This window comes from Thunnus maccoyii, chromosome 18 (genome assembly GCF_910596095.1).
Source record: "Thunnus maccoyii chromosome 18, fThuMac1.1, whole genome shotgun sequence".
In the NCBI taxonomy this organism is placed as follows: Eukaryota; Metazoa; Chordata; class Actinopteri; order Scombriformes; family Scombridae; genus Thunnus; species Thunnus maccoyii.
The window spans coordinates 8,619,906-8,636,102 of NC_056550.1; the positions used below are offsets into that span (position 1 = coordinate 8,619,906).

At 42.0% G+C, this 16,197-nt stretch overlaps 1 protein-coding gene across 1 annotated transcript; it reads right to left on the bottom strand.

Moving 5' to 3' along the window:
• Nucleotides 1–7,647: 7,647 nt before the first annotated feature.
• On the bottom strand, nucleotides 7,648–12,122 carry actb2 (actin, beta 2). The gene is made up of 6 exons (XM_042393876.1): nucleotides 11,959–12,122; nucleotides 10,384–10,513; nucleotides 9,740–9,979; nucleotides 8,863–9,301; nucleotides 8,573–8,754; nucleotides 7,648–8,464 (listed from the first exon to the last, which is right to left on the bottom strand). Exons 1-6 carry the CDS (start codon nucleotides 12,105–12,107, stop codon nucleotides 8,321–8,323), a joined length of 1,284 nt encoding a protein of 427 aa, XP_042249810.1. The 5' UTR covers nucleotides 12,108–12,122; the 3' UTR covers nucleotides 7,648–8,320.
• Between the last annotated feature and the right edge of the window lie 4,075 nt (nucleotides 12,123–16,197).

A 16,197-nucleotide genomic window follows, 5' to 3' on the forward strand; every position in this document is an offset into this window, starting at 1 on the left:
TCATTTTACGCATATTATACGCACGGCTGTAATACAACAGTATAACCTGCATTGTTTTCATTTAAATGAATACTCTCAGTATAACTGCTTACACCACAGACTTAAATCATATATGATAGAAGATGACTGCCCTAAATTATGATAGCCTGACATGCTGTGAACATAAATATCTGCCATATAATGAAATCCATCAGGCCAATAACCCCATAAAGATAATTTCAAAACTCCTTATTGCACTCTCCACCCACATAACAGCAGGGCGAACTCATGCTAGAACAATCTGTGGCTTGTCCAGGTTCTCACCTTTTTGATTAGATGTAATAACACAGATATCTACTATCTGTTTATTTCTAGGTTAAGCCCCTCACAGGGATGCATTACCATGGGAGCAGATGGGACCATTTGGTAGATTATGTTTTTTTATAGCTCATACACCAACTGGGTTCTTTGAGGATGGTCCAACATAAAGCTCAGAGCTTGTCCTCTATGTGGGGCTGCAGTGGAAAAGTACTGAAAAGCTTGATTTATAGCCTGATACACTGCTGAGTCAATACAACACCACAGCCGATTTTTCATTCCACCAACTTTGTTTTTATTCTGTGGACTAAAGATTACAGAATGAGAACATTTGTAGTCCCTGAGTGTGTGTGTGTTTTTCTTTCTTTCTTTTTTTCCCTCTTTTATTTTATCTTTTCCTGAACAACATATCACATGAACCTCAAGCCATGTCACTGTCCAAATATCATTGTTGAGGTTTGGGTTAATTCTGTCTTATCAGTTGAAGGATCAGGTAAATGATTTGATTTGGCGGCCAGGCTATCTGATTTTCTCTGGGCGTGTGGCTGCATTAACCCACAGGGGACAGAGCATAGAGACAGCATTGATTAATTCAGCTGAGGGTTCATTCCTCCCTGGAAAAGAAATACATAAATAAATAAATACTAGAAGATGTCTCCCCCCCTGCATAAGCACCGACCCTAAAGCCTCGCTGTACATAAATGTATGCGTGCTCCCATTTTCAATATTTCCTCCATAAACTGACAAATGAGAGGCAGCAAAAAAACAACAGTCCAGATCTCTTAGATGACCCCACCCAAACAGCTCTCTCACACACACTCACATACACACACACACAGAGCCTGCATTACCCAAAGGGCTAAATCATTCATCATACCTTATCTCATGTTGTGCACAAGTACTGTATTGAAGCAACAGCCACTGCATTGCAGCAAGACAAATCCCAACATGATTGTGAAGAAGGCTAATTGCAGTGTCATGTTTTCTGATGGACTGGAACAAACATGTGCATGCGCACGCAGACAAACACACACATATGTAATAAACATGCCACTGTGTCTGAGATGACTGACACAACCACACACACATACCAACCCCCCACATGAAACACACACACACACACACACACATATACAGCTCTCATGGGGTACCTGCCAATCATCTGACAGTGCCTTGCAGGGTTTTATGGTGGACCACATGAGGGGGGAGGAGGGTTAGGAGCTTACTGCTGCAGGACAAACACGCACTCCACCCTGACAGGCATACAACTGAGCATGAAGTGGTCAGATGACATGAAGAAAATCTAGATGCCGATTGTTTGTTGCCCAGTTTCCATGATTTCATAATTGGGTGATGGTGTTTCTGGTTTCAGCATTTGTCGTAGCTTCAATAAACTCAATTGTGTTTGGATGTTTGAGTGTGTAACGGGTGAAATGTGTGAGATGTATGCATATATATGATTATATATGTGTTTCCCATACATTACAAATAGTAGTGTATTATGTTAGCAGCATTGACCACACATGCAACACAAATAAATAAGTTAACCCAATTTCAACCACATCAAACCAAGTCGAAAACCTGTAGTTAAAATTCCCAACAGCTACTATATTAAATGGCAGGTTCAAAATTTTTCAAGTCTCTTAAAACAACAGTCAGGTGCCGATATGAACATTGACACATTTTTCTTGCTGTATGTAATCATTCCTCCTGTTCATACTGGCCATTAAGAGATCCCTTCATAATGTGCTTTCAATGTAAGTGATGGTGGACAAAATCCACAGTCCTCCCTCTGTGCAAACATATTTTTAAAATTTTATCTGAAGCTAATATGAGGCCTCAGTTGCCCAGATTAGTCAATCAAGTAGATATCTTTCAAAGTTACTGTCTTTTTAGTGCCAAATTCCCTCTTTTTGCTGCTGTCATTCCACTGCAGCTCAACAGGAAAACAAAGAGGGAATTTTATATTCAAAAGTCTGTATCTGTGGAAGATATCCACTTGATTTGTCTAACTCAGGCTCAAGCCTCACATAAGCCTCAGATACACTTTTAAGTAGAGTTTGCACAAAAAGAGAACTGTGAATTTTGCACACCATCGTGCACAGTGACAGTGCATTATTTAAATAGCCATAATTAGCAGGAGGAATGATTACAGAGCAAAAAAAAAAACATCTTTCAATGTTCATTTGGGCACCCGACTGTTGTTTGAAGACAGACTTGAAAAAATTGTGAACCTATCCTTTAATGTAACTTGCCAAAAAAGAGTCAAAAGACTGCAAATTGATTTCAGTTTGAATCAACCCAAAATAAACACTCTTATTTATGGAGAATGCTACCAAGACAAGGACACGCATGGGAGTCACAGCAAAGTGATTCCCATCTGCCACTGCTTCAAACCAAGATGGGGGATGTGGGGGTTAGGAGGAGGAGGAGGAGGACGGGGGGGGGGGGATTGCCAACCGCGCATGCAGGGTGCACGAGCAAGCTTGCATGCACAGGGTGTGTATTTTTGGTGCCTGTTCCTGTGCCTGAGCGGTGCGGTTAGAGCTCTGAGAAATCGCAGAGTTTTCTCGAGAAATCCAGCCACAGCCACAGTCGTAAGGAAACACTGACGCAACACACATCTCCTGCTGGGTAAATGTACAGCGGTAATGTGTCAGGGTCACTGAAACCTCAAGAAAAAGACCTCCAAACCTCTTTAAACCCCTGACACAGCCTTTATCTTTTCCTTTTTGAATCTGCTGTTGTGCATCCAGTCAATCTTCATCATATCTATGGTGTCCATCTTGGCTTCAGAATATATTTGATTTTTGACTGAGAGAAAAGACAACAGATCAGAAATGAGCTAACTGGCCAGTTTTCATGGCCTACCATCAGTCAGCGTCTCGCTCACGTAAACAACACTTTACATCTGCTGTCAGTCAATCAAACAAAATAATATTCACAGAGATAAGTGTGCATTACCCTCAGTGAACATGTCAGCCTCGGTAGAATGCAAATCACTCTGAGGCTTACAAAAACAGGAGCTACTATTTGTGAATATCATCTATTATTCTCTGCTGGCCTCCTTCTGTCAGCTGTAGTAGCCTTCTATTTGCCTTTCACCTACTTTACCAGCCAAACACACTCATGCAGTGTGGCGGCCCCATCTGTTGGGGAAGGAGGAGAACTGCATTGCTGGGTGGATTAGTGACCTGACCAGTGTAACTGCTGTAAAGCTCCCAGCTGTAAAGAACACTGTCAGCCTCATTTTCTGACAAATTGGTCCCCCCTGTGTCGTCTCTCTAAGGACGACATTGTGCTGCAACACACATTTTTGAACCGAGTGGCTGGAGTGACTCATTCACAAACACCTGCAATGCTCGCAGCTGCAACACGCACCCACACGTGCACATTAACCTCGACAAGTGCAGAAAAAAATGGAGTATGGTTGCACTCACCCACACACACAGGCACACACACACACACACACACACACACCCGTACAGTACACTACACACATGCATGCCAAGCACAGTGAGTGTTTTGCTGGCGTGGCAGTAAAAGGATATCAGAGGGAAGCAGTCTCAGCAGAATCACAGGGGGAGCTGCAGTGAGATGGAATAAATTTCCAATACCAAACCCACTTGATCCTCAGTGTGTGTGTGTGTGTGTGTGTGTGTGTGTGTGTGTGTAAATGCAGCAAGCAGCCTGACTTAATGGATGCATATATAAATTCATATCAGCACTCACTTCTGTATGCATGCGCACAGGCCTCCATGTTCCCTCAAACAGCCCTCCAGGCTCATCATATATCACCAGGTGCCTCCATGCAGCCCGGAGTGCTGCATGAAACTGGGACAGTCTGACTAATGGACTCAGTATGACTTTGGCTAGTGCTGGATGTGTGGTGTCATACACAGAAACAGGATATGATGCATAGAACATGAGGGTGGGGCCGGGCCATCCATCTTATCCTCTTCCATCTCTGTAATATGCAAATGTAGTGGATCCGTTTTTAGATGTGGACAGGAAATGTGCCCCCTGTATCAGCAGAGGATCTTTTTTCACCATTCTAGGAAAGCTGGCATAAAACATCAGCTTTAGTGGCACGCTCCGTCTTGTATCCCTGGTCCTTTACTCACTAAATCAACATCAAATCCCATCGAATTTAAATTTATGATCCAAAGACAGGAACGTATGCACATTCACACACATTACATAAAAAAGCATGGGCTTAAAGCTCTTTGCATGTGCTTTAATATGAGTTCATGGGTTGAGAAAATGATGGCGTTATGCACATACAGGACAGAGTCACGCCTCACTTTTATGGCATAAATTAAATGGGCTTTCACCGCCATCTGCTGTCTAAACTGTGCAACTGCTGTAAACTCACAGTTTGATCCTGATGACAGTGTCTCTGAGAAGAGATAAAACTACAAGTGAGTACAGATGTAATGTGGTTGTGTGTTATTTTTGGGAGAGTCTGAGCCAAAGAGCAAAAATGGAAAGTGTTGAAGTTATTGTGATCATCGTATTTGAATATGTGTCCTGTCCTTGGTGAAAAAAAAAAGTTCTATGTTGCAAACAGAAAGATATTTCCATCATAAAAGTGTTAAATTTCAGCATACTCATCATCTGTCATCTCTGACAAATAAACAGGCCATGGCCTCATGACCATAAGGACACCGTGATCACAAATGATGTCACAGCGAGATGCCTGAGGGCTGAAAAAAAAAGCTTTTTTCTGTGACAATTAGTGACTGATGTGAGCTCTGTGCTTATCATGTGTGACTGAGGTCTGTTCTTGGAACCCGTCCTTACCTTTTAGCTCATAATTTTATTTTTTTCTCAGTCAGGTGAGCCGGGTAACACCGCAGCTAATAGGTCACAAAAAATGCCTGAAGCAGAGAAAGATATAGATAAATGTAAACAGATAAGTGATGGAGATGGTTCTTTTGCTGAGGCATTAGAGACGCAGTAGACATCAGTGAACAGGCAGCACAAGCCACAATATTTTTATATATATCTATTGACTCCTGATATAGAAAAAGTATCAACTTGGCTTGATGCCTCCTGTTTGACACTAAACACTAAGAAAACAAAGTCTGTTTTTCCATTAAAAAGCAACCTGCAACAGAATCCTTGAATGTTAGAGTTAAAGGTGAGCTCATTGAACAAGTAACAGAGGTGAAGTATTTAGGGACAGTTTTAGATTATCAGTTTAAAGTCATGCCAAAAAGATTTGTAAAACGATGTAGGCTAACCTTAGCTGTTTTACAGTAAGATGATAAGAAACTGCTTGACATCTGACTGTGCCTTGCTGTTTCTAAATTCAATGATATTCTCACATCTATCCTGTGGTTTAACTACCTGGTCCCCGGCCAACCAGTCAGTAATCAAATCCATACAGTGTCTTTACAATCAGGCCTTGAGAATCTCGGATAAAAAGCAAATAAGCTATCATCATCGCCGCATTTTAAGTAAATACAGGATTTTTGAAACTTTATTGATTTTCATTATGTAAAGCTTGTGTTTAATTGGACTTGCTCCTCAGTCTTTCTGCAAATACATCAAGAGACCACGGAGCTGCAGCAGATCCACCAGAGCAGCTTCAAGTGTCAGCTGTAAAGTTTCACATCTTTTGCTCAGACAGTTTTTTCTGTCAAGGGAACAAAGTCCTGGAACTCGCTACCTGATCACTTGAAATTTGCTGCAAACTTCACCACTTTTAAGAGAGCTACTAAATCCTGGTTAATTCAGCAACAAACCTGTACTCGTGTCTAGTTTTCTGTAGCTATATTACTACTAAATGTGTGTTTCATTGTATCTTGTTTACCTTCTTTTTACCTCACTGTTTTATCTCTTATTGTCACAAAAGCCCTACTAGGGACGGGTGTTGCAAATTAGCATCTGCTATAAACACTGTGATACTTGGATCAGATAGCTGTTTTCAGTTTATCTATGTACACAGTATCTGCTCCTATCAAATGAACCATAAAGAGATAAATAATAGTGCTAAGGTACTTTCCACTACATATCTAATAGTGATAAGAGCTGTATTAAGTTTGTGGAGCGGCACTGGGTGATGAGGAGGGAGTGTACTGATGACACGGCTGTGCTCATGACACTGGATCAGGTGCTTTGATAAGCTACACAGACACACCCTGTGTAATCTAAGATATTATGTTGTCAAATACTTCACATAAGCACATAAGAATGTGTCAATCATTTACAGTACTCAGAAAAATAAAAATGGAAGCTGGTTAGTTTCAGGATGCTAAGAAGCTACATGCAGGGATCAGAGCAGAGTTCCAGTTTAGGCCCAAAGTACATTACATCCTTGATCCTTACATAAACTTTCACATCTCACAACACATTTCAGCAAATGCCTATGTAATATTTTCTCTTATATCATCCAGAATCCTCAGTTTCCCTCAAGATCAATAAAGTTTCTATTTCTCCATCTGAATATATAGTGCTGCTGTTTAATACAGCGGCATGTTATATTCTCACCTCAAAACTTACTTTGCTATCAACAATAGTATGTAACACACACTTTAAACTGAACTCCCATCAGCACACTGTTTGCTTTTCAGACATTCATTCACTGCAGTGACTAACAGGACTGGAGAAACCCTGACAGCTCAGCACAAGTGAGACAAAAAGTACTTCAGGGAATCAGCTGTTTCATCTACTGCATGTCTGAAATCAACCTAATTTACTGCCTCAACATGTACATATGGTGTAAATAGGATGAGATGATAATTTATGATTTCTTCATATATTATGACAAAATTCTCAGATATTGTGGATCTCAAGTGCCTGAAAGTATGATAAATTGTTCAACATGGCAATATGCAGCTCTGAAATTCATGTTTTTTCATGGTAACCAGAAAAAGGGTTGAGCAGCACTAGCCTAGGATCTTACAGAAATGTGACTTACATCCTGAGTGTGCATATTGTAAAGTTGTTATAATAAGCATCTTATCTCTGTTGTATTTACTGCAGGTTTTTAGTATTGTTTTAGTTTGACTAAACTAGACAAGTCTGTGTTGACATCTCTTCAAATTTTAGATTAAGTTATGGTCCTTCATGTAGAAGCTGAGAAAGTTAAATGTGATAACAAAAATTCTTTAGTAGTAACTTTTATTCAATGATCAAAGTAAAAGCAGTTACATTTTGAACATATTTAAGTGTGGCATACTAACACTTAAAGCATGTAGTCAAACACTGAAGCAAACTACATTCCTACTTGAATGTGTTGTGTACTTGAGTTCAGAAAGATTCTCATTAGTTTTCATTAGCTTCACTTAATTCACAGTCACTTTTATGAAACTCAAAGATTTCAAGGAAGACAATAGTCAGACATCACATCGGAACACATGTGCACTTTATTGGGATTGTTTAGTCAGTGTACAGGTTGGCCCCACCGGTCTGGCACCCCATGTTACCCCATCACTTCGAGACCCGTTACCCCACCACCCCGGGGATGAAACCTCCAACAGCGGGGAGAAGAGGTCACGATTGGGTTTTGCATAACAAAAACAAAAAAAAATTAAACAGGACCAAGATATTTTTAAGGCTGAAAGTACAAAAAACCCAGACATAATTTACATACAAGCCATACTACAACAATGTTTAAGTATGCGCCAACCACTGGGCAGCCTTCACAGAGGCGAATACGTGTCTGAACAATGCAGTTAACATTTGGAATCATGTGTCTGAACAATGCAGTTAACAAACATTTGGAATGACTCAAAGAAAAAACAAAATGTACATTTTTTTAAGTCCCCAGATGCAACTGCAGAACCCTGGGGTGCTATTTTTAAACCTAGCCAAAAACATTACTGTCTCCTTCATCGTTCCAGTTTTTTAAAATCCTGAGTCAAGCGCCAAAAATAACTGAAGCCATGCCAATGAGTTGGTCATCTAGGCTCTGCGCCTGAGTGTGTATGAGAAATGTGTTGTGTGTGTGGTTGTTTTGCACAGAGCTGAAGTTGTTTGGGCGTTTGGTTGGGGAGGGGGAGGAGGAACAGTCTGTTTAGAAGCATTTGCGGTGGACGATGGAGGGGCCGGACTCATCGTACTCCTGCTTGCTGATCCACATCTGCTGGAAGGTGGACAGAGAGGCCAGGATGGAGCCTCCGATCCAGACAGAGTATTTACGCTCAGGTGGGGCAATGATCTGCAAGAGACAAGACACCCATTAGAATATAAGACCAACATGTTCATATATGCATTTAACCAATCTTGTGAACAGCAACTCTACTGGCTCTGAAGCAAGTCAGCTCACCTTGATCTTCATGGTGGATGGGGCCAGGGCTGTGATCTCCTTCTGCATCCTGTCGGCGATGCCAGGGTACATGGTGGTACCTCCAGACAGCACGGTGTTGGCGTACAGGTCCTTACGGATGTCGACATCACACTTCATGATGCTGTTGTAGGTGGTCTCGTGGATGCCGCAGGACTCCATACCTGAGAGGAGAAACAAAGACAGTCAGCAGGTGGAAGTGAAGGGTAACCATGAGTGTTTAGTATGTTTTTAGCCTGTAATGCTTGTTAGGCTTTAGATGGGAAACATACCGAGGAAGGAAGGCTGGAAGAGGGCCTCGGGGCAACGGAACCTCTCATTGCCAATGGTGATGACCTGTCCGTCGGGCAGCTCGTAGCTCTTCTCCAGGGAGGAGGAGGAGGCAGCAGTGCCCATCTCCTGCTCGAAGTCCAGGGCGACGTAGCACAGCTTCTCCTTGATGTCACGCACGATTTCCCTCTCGGCTGTGGTGGTGAAGGAGTAGCCACGCTCTGTCAGGATCTTCATGAGGTAGTCTGTGAGGTCGCGGCCGGCCAAGTCCAGACGCAGGATGGCGTGGGGCAGGGCGTAGCCCTCGTAGATGGGCACTGTGTGGGTCACACCATCACCGGAGTCCATGACAATACCGGTGGTACGACCAGAGGCATACAGGGACAGCACAGCCTGGATGGCAACGTACATGGCGGGGGTGTTGAAGGTCTCGAACATGATCTGTAGGAAGAGAAGAAGACACTTGAGTATTTTCAAATACAGTAAGAGGGTCTTAAGCTTTTGTGGCCACTGCACCCACTACATGCATGAAGAGTGAGGCTCAGATTCAAGTTAGTAGAATAAAAGTGCAGAAAGTCAACATTCCTTCACACTTGTGCATGTCAGATATCTATTAAGTGCTGATCTAGTGGCTCAGCTAAATATTATAGACACAAGTGCAGATAAGGCACACAGTCAAGAGAGACCTGTTGATGATAGATCATCTTATAGGAGAGAGGTCCTGGAGGAGAGGGGGAGGAAGGAGCAAGTGAGAATGGAATGGAGAAGGAAGTCAAGGAGGAAATGAGGTAACTGGTTTTCAATAGTCAATACTTTGATGTACTGTCTGGCTAAACAGGATATGCTAAACTCTGCATGTGCACAAGTAGGGGTTTGTACCTGGGTCATCTTCTCCCTGTTGGCTTTGGGGTTCAGAGGGGCCTCTGTGAGCAGGACAGGGTGCTCCTCAGGGGCAACTCTCAGCTCATTGTAGAAGGTGTGATGCCAGATCTTCTCCATGTCATCCCAATTGGTCACAATACCGTGCTCGATGGGGTACTTCAGGGTCAGGATACCTCTCTTGCTCTGGGCTTCGTCACCAACGTAGCTGTCCTTCTGGCCCATACCCACCATCACTCCCTGAATAAGACAAACAGCTTGTTTATTATCAAATACTTAATTCTTTGGTTGAGCATAGACATGTAAAGCTTCAAAGTCTATTTACAGGTAAACATTGATTACATGCACTTAGTCCAGACAATAGAGGTAAAAATACCATAAAGACTTTAGCTTTAATTTCATAATGGGTTTATAATAAGGTAGTCTAATTTATATTCTATTTCATTGGACAGCATTTGAGCAAAACTGAAGCCATTTTCAACTGGCATTCAGCCATTTTTAGAAATAATCAGGGAGAATTACTTAGTTGTGATTTCTTGGAATTATTTAATGGGTCAGTGAAAGTTGTACATTTAAGTTCATAATTATAAAAATGTCTATTAAAATGCAGAAGTTTAGATTTATTCTGTTGTATATGCACTCACCTGATGCCTGGGGCGACCGACGATGGATGGGAAGACAGCACGAGGGGCATCGTCTCCGGCAAATCCGGCTTTGCACATTCCGGATCCGTTGTCAACAACCAGTGCGGCGATTTCATCTTCCATGGCTGAACTGTTAGAGAGAGAGAAAAAAGTTTAACGCTTAAGTCTCACATCCGCCTCCTCAACTCCGAGCTCTCACTTCCTGTTAACTCAGTAAACTGCAGTTCACGAGATTAGCCGCTGGGTGGCGCTCGGGCCTCACATCCCGACCTATCAGACAAAAGGAAGCAGCGCTGCATGCTGTTGTTACCATATAAGGACATGGTCGGGTTTGGTTGGGTTTGAGCAGCTTTGCGGCTCGCGGCGCCATGGCGCACGGCCAGAGCGCATTGAGCCCCGGCGCTGCGACCACTCCCTCCGGTTCACTACAGCTCCTTCCTCCATTGCCTCCTCCCCCCTCCCTTCCTCCTACTGTTGCTCAATCATACCGGTTTTAACACCCGTCGTAAATCTTTGCTTCAATACCACTGCGTCATACTCAACTTAAACCGCCTCATTCAATGCACACTGGCTGACACCTGACTGCGTACATTCATTTTTCATAAAAAGCTGGCATCAGCCTTTAAACATAGGCTGCTGGCTGTTATAGAATAAGTTGCATAATGGACTCATGTTAATTAATGAATGGTCATAGTCCTTGACTGATGCTCCATTTCCTGAAAGCCACGCCTTTTCTAAGAGTAGATGACTTGTCATTCGCAATTTCCTCTTTTCCACGCATTCAAGCAGGTAAGACTTGAATTTGTCGAAAGACAGGTCTATTTAATTAAGCCATCAAGCAATTTGTGCTTTATATGCAGGCCTGGTATTCACAGCACTTTGTCCATTTACAGAAAGCTTCCTGGTGATAGATTATTCTGATGAGTTAAAGATCTGACGCGCCCAAGAACAAAGTGTACGTGAAGTGGCCGTGAAAGATTTAATCTTGATTAAAACCGCCGCTGTTGCAAGTCTGAAGGGCGGTGTTAGCACGATGTGGCTAGGCTAATGTGCTAAAGTAGGTCACACCCCGCCGCATTGGGCGCACAAAGGGAGCAGCCGGGATCCAGACAACCTCAACTCAAAAGCTTTTTTTTAAACTGCCCTGCTGGGGAAGAAATACAAGCCAACACTGAAATAATGATAATGTTGCAAAACTACACAAAGCCAGTTTAAGTTGCATTGTTAACTCAAACGGTTACATTAAGTTAACCATAAGCCGGTTACAAATCCAAAAAGCACCTGTGAGTCGCAGAAACATCAAGTTCAGTTTCCCTAATTATTCCCAATACATACTTTATAAAAATCATAAGCTAAATTCAGACTGATGTATATTGTAGTGATCTTTTTAAAATCAATAAGTTAAATTAGCAGCACAGTAGGTGTATGACAGGACAAAGAACCTCGTGGTCCCTGCCATCTTTTGCATTCAAAATGACAATATTTCACAAACAATAACATTTAAACAAAAAGTTACTTATTGTTCACGTGCTAAATACTCCAAAATTAGAAATATGTAAATAACAGCTTCCTTACCTTTGGGTGGGGGGGCTTTTCGCTTTAAGGGAACCGGTTTCAGGCAAATGATATCCCGCACAAGCTGTGTGTGTGACGGCGCTCAGAGTGAATCCGTTGGCTGTGGGCGCATGTGTTTTATAGTGCGTCAGTTGCCCGGCTCGAGCCATAAAAGGTAAACTTTCGGAATGGCGCTCTCTGATTGGTCCAGCGTCATGCACCGGGCACGTCGCGTGCACACTTGGTGCACTGGGCGCTCGCGATTCGAGGGAGAGAGAGAGGGAGAGGGAGGCGATAATAGCAAAGGATTGGAGAAAATAAAAGGGAAGGGATTGATGTTGTGAGGCCTAGTAAGCCTAATCCCTTAATATACTGTTTTATATAGAGGTTAAATGATGTATAAACTTTCATAAGTGTGAAAATATCTTTGCTGCACCTGCTCTGTTCAGTTTGGCACATATTTATATGATTATTACAAGAGCTAAGCAGCCTGGACTCCTCCCTGTGAAGGCTGCAAAGGCCCAGACTTTTAACCAAATGGCTGTTCATGATCCATGCTCCTCTCCTGTGTCTAAACTGACGTTGTTTTATACTTCAGATCGGACGTAGTGTTGATGTTGTTGTCCACCTTGAAAACCAGCTGCAGGCACAATGGGAGACACAGCCACTGCATCGCCAGGTCAAACACATGACACACATAGCACACAAACAGGCCAGGGAATGACCATTCTTTCTCCATTCTGCCAGAGCTTGCTGATAATGTTAATTCAGCAATAAAAGTATTTATATTTTGTGACTTCATGGTCTTGGGCTCCTCCTAAATATCCTGTCACGGGCTGCTTGCTACCTCTTTTCCTCTCCTTCAGAGGAGGATGGGATTTGTTTGCATTCTCAGATTTTAATGCTGCTCACACTGTGTACTGTGGATCTTGATAAGATATAGGCTGGTTAAATAATACCCTGAGACACTGTCGCTTGTGAAGATCACCAAAATGCACACTAAGTGAAAGTACAAGGTTTTCAGTTGCTGTTTCAGCTGTCTTTCAAAGCAGGCTACACCTTGGCTATTGTGTATAATTTTGCCTCACTATGAAGCAGGAAATGTCAAGACTCCTTCTATAAGATAGGCCTCCAGCTTTTGGTTGACATTATTTAACCATTCTTATTCACATTTATCAAATAAGACACACACATTTGCACTTCCTGGTCCACTTTATTACTTTAAGGAGGAACTAACCCTATAATGACTACTGAGACCCATGTGACAATATACAAGGGTCAAATTTTAAGTCTAGCCTGGGGCCTGCAGCTTAGTAAAATTTACATTCCTGATTCACTGTTGTATTAAGGTCCTGTAAGTTATCAGACCACAACAGTATTATCATAAACTGTGCCACTCAAGCACTTTCCTTCTCATTTCCCATCTTTCTCTCCCTCATCTTTTCTCCTTTCTCTCATTTATCTTCTTCTTAATATATAACATCTGGCATACACTTTCATGTATTTTGTGTTCCTACACTATGAGTGTATACGTTAGCAGAATCACCGAGCGGCCACAGTGCCATTTAAAGCTGTGAGACATACAGCAACTTCATCTCTTCCTCCTTCACCACTTCCCCTTCCTCTCCTCTGTTGCAATAGCGCTGTGCACATCGTTTTTTCTTCTCTTCCTTGTCTTCATTCATGCTGTGAAGTTGGCATTAAATGGACATTATCGTCGTCGTCCTCACATGGCTCATATCCTCCCTTCGAATTAGCCATGACTGAGGGACCCTGCAGTGCAAAACAACACTTTTAATATGTGCAAAAACAACAATGCATTGTGTAACTTCTCTCTAAATCTGCAGATTCTGATGAGTTCAACAGCACATTTCAGTTCCAACAGGCCACTTTTAAAAACACTATTTAAAGACTAGCTCTGCTCCCAGACTAGAACAATTATTCAGCAGTGAAAAACATGTAATAAAAGGGAACAATCAGAGCTAGACCATTCAATTCATCCATGTTGAGTCAGAGTTTTGACTATTGTGGAAAACTCTTTGTACAGTCAGCTCATACAGCCGCTGTTAGAGGGCTTACGGATGGAAGGAAATGAGTGTTTGAGGCGATCAAAGGTCTGCTGGGCCCACGTATTGATTGACAGGCCTTAAATCATATTGTTCACAGGGTCAAATCTCAAACCTAGCCCTAAATCAGCCTCAAAATTGTCTGTTCTTTTTATGGTGGATTGTATTTGTTCCATTGGTGATTAAAGTTGCTTTTTTTTTTTTTTTTGCGAGGAGTTAATGAAAAAAGGTGGGTCCTGCTGACACTGTTAACAGAGATTTGAGAGGATTGTTCGTCCATGTTGGTGCTGTAATGGCGTAAACAGGGATTGGCTGGGAAATGTTTAATCCGGCTTCAAGGGAGTGCCTGTGGATTTTCAAGTTCAGTTTGTTTGTGTGTGTGTCTATACAGTACATTTGCACGTACATGAGCGAGTGAGTCATGGTTCCGGCTCAGCTTACCTTGATTCAGGTGAAAAAAATGTAATGACATGACATATTCTTATTCATGTACTCCTGAATGAAGAGTAAAACAAGACCAGAAATAAACTCGCACTCTGTTTCTGTATCACTGTCAGTCCACTTAGGTAAGCAGGACTTTGGATATGCATGTATTTATGTTTGTTTGTGTGGCTCGCTGGTAGTAAGTGAGAGGTCTCTGGTTAAGTGGTGTGTTGTCAACGCTCTTCTGTGGGAATTTCTACTAGCCAAGTGCTTGGAATAGTGTCCTGGGAAGTCTCCTCTCATGTGTCATAACAGTGTGTGTGTGTGTGTGTGTGTTTACACCCCGACTGCCAGCATAATGCAGACTCTCTGAACCTGGGCCTTGCTGCCAAGGTCCTTATTCAGTAAAGCCACCTAATGAATTTTTTGGAGGATTTTTCAACCAGACAGGAGTTTATACAGAGACACTTGAGGTGTTGTGTATAATGACCATTACTTTGAGTAGTGGATGTCTAAATAGACCACTTGTCAAACTAAGAGACACTTTAACGAGAGCAACAAGTGGAAGTTCGGGGCTTTAACCTGTGATTTAGAAGTCAGAGAGAGTTAGGGAGGGGCAGAGAATTACTGTAATTTAGCTGTAAATGCTGTGTCCCCTTTGGAAAAACACCTTGTCTGTACCTTCAAAAGGATGTTCAGCAACTTAAATGGAAGCCAGTTGGTAAGGTGAATTGTTTAGGTGTCTACCTTTCAGTGTTTCTTGTTACCACTCATATTTTTTCTTTAAGACAAGAGGCTGAGTGCTCGAACTGGAATATTACAACTTACATGTATCAGCATGTTGGATTGAATGCATGTCAGAACACTGCTTTAGGCATCAGATCCTTGTCTGTGTGAGCTATGCATCTGAAGGACACGTCACACTAACAGCATTTGGTGAAAATGTTTGTGGGCCACTTTTCCAGCAACACAACCCATTTATTTTCCATTTAAGTAATGGTCTATTACCTCATTTGAATCATTCATCTTGACTTTTCTCAATCGCCAGTGGCTACTTGCGTCCCAAGAAGTATGTTCTGTCTCTGGTGCCTTAAAGGAATAGTTAGACATATTTGGGAAATGTGCTTATTCACTTTCTTGTTGAGAGTTTGATGACTCATGTTTGTATGCTAAATATGAAGCTACAGTCAGCAGCTGGTTAGCTTAGTTCAGCATAAAGTCGTGAAACAGGGAGAAACAGCTAGCCTGGCTCTGTCCAAAATGGAAAAAAAAGCTAACCAGCATCTCACAGCTCATAAAATATCATGTGTGTTGAAAAAAAACTAGATATAATGTGCTCAATAGTGAGCATTAAAGGTGAATTTGATACCTTTGGACAGAGTTGGGGTAGCTGTTTCCAGTTTTTATGTTATGCTAAGATAACTAGCTGCTATCTCCAGCTTAATATTTACCATACAGACATGAGAGTAGTATCAATCTTCTCATCTAACTCTTGGCAAAAAAGCAAATAAGCATATCCCAGATTGTCAACTTATTCCTTTTAAATCCAGCTTGTTTATCAGTGAATAAATCTAATCATGCATGACATACAGAATAATGGATATGGGCACTAAATCAGCTGTCCAGTAGTGGAAATAAACTACAACTCTCCATTATTAAGTCATTATGTGTTTACCACCTGCCACAGCTTTGACTTATGTAATATGAGTAAACAACAGGTGATCTATCTCACTGATGTGTTGCCTGTGATTGACATCACCATGGCCATGTG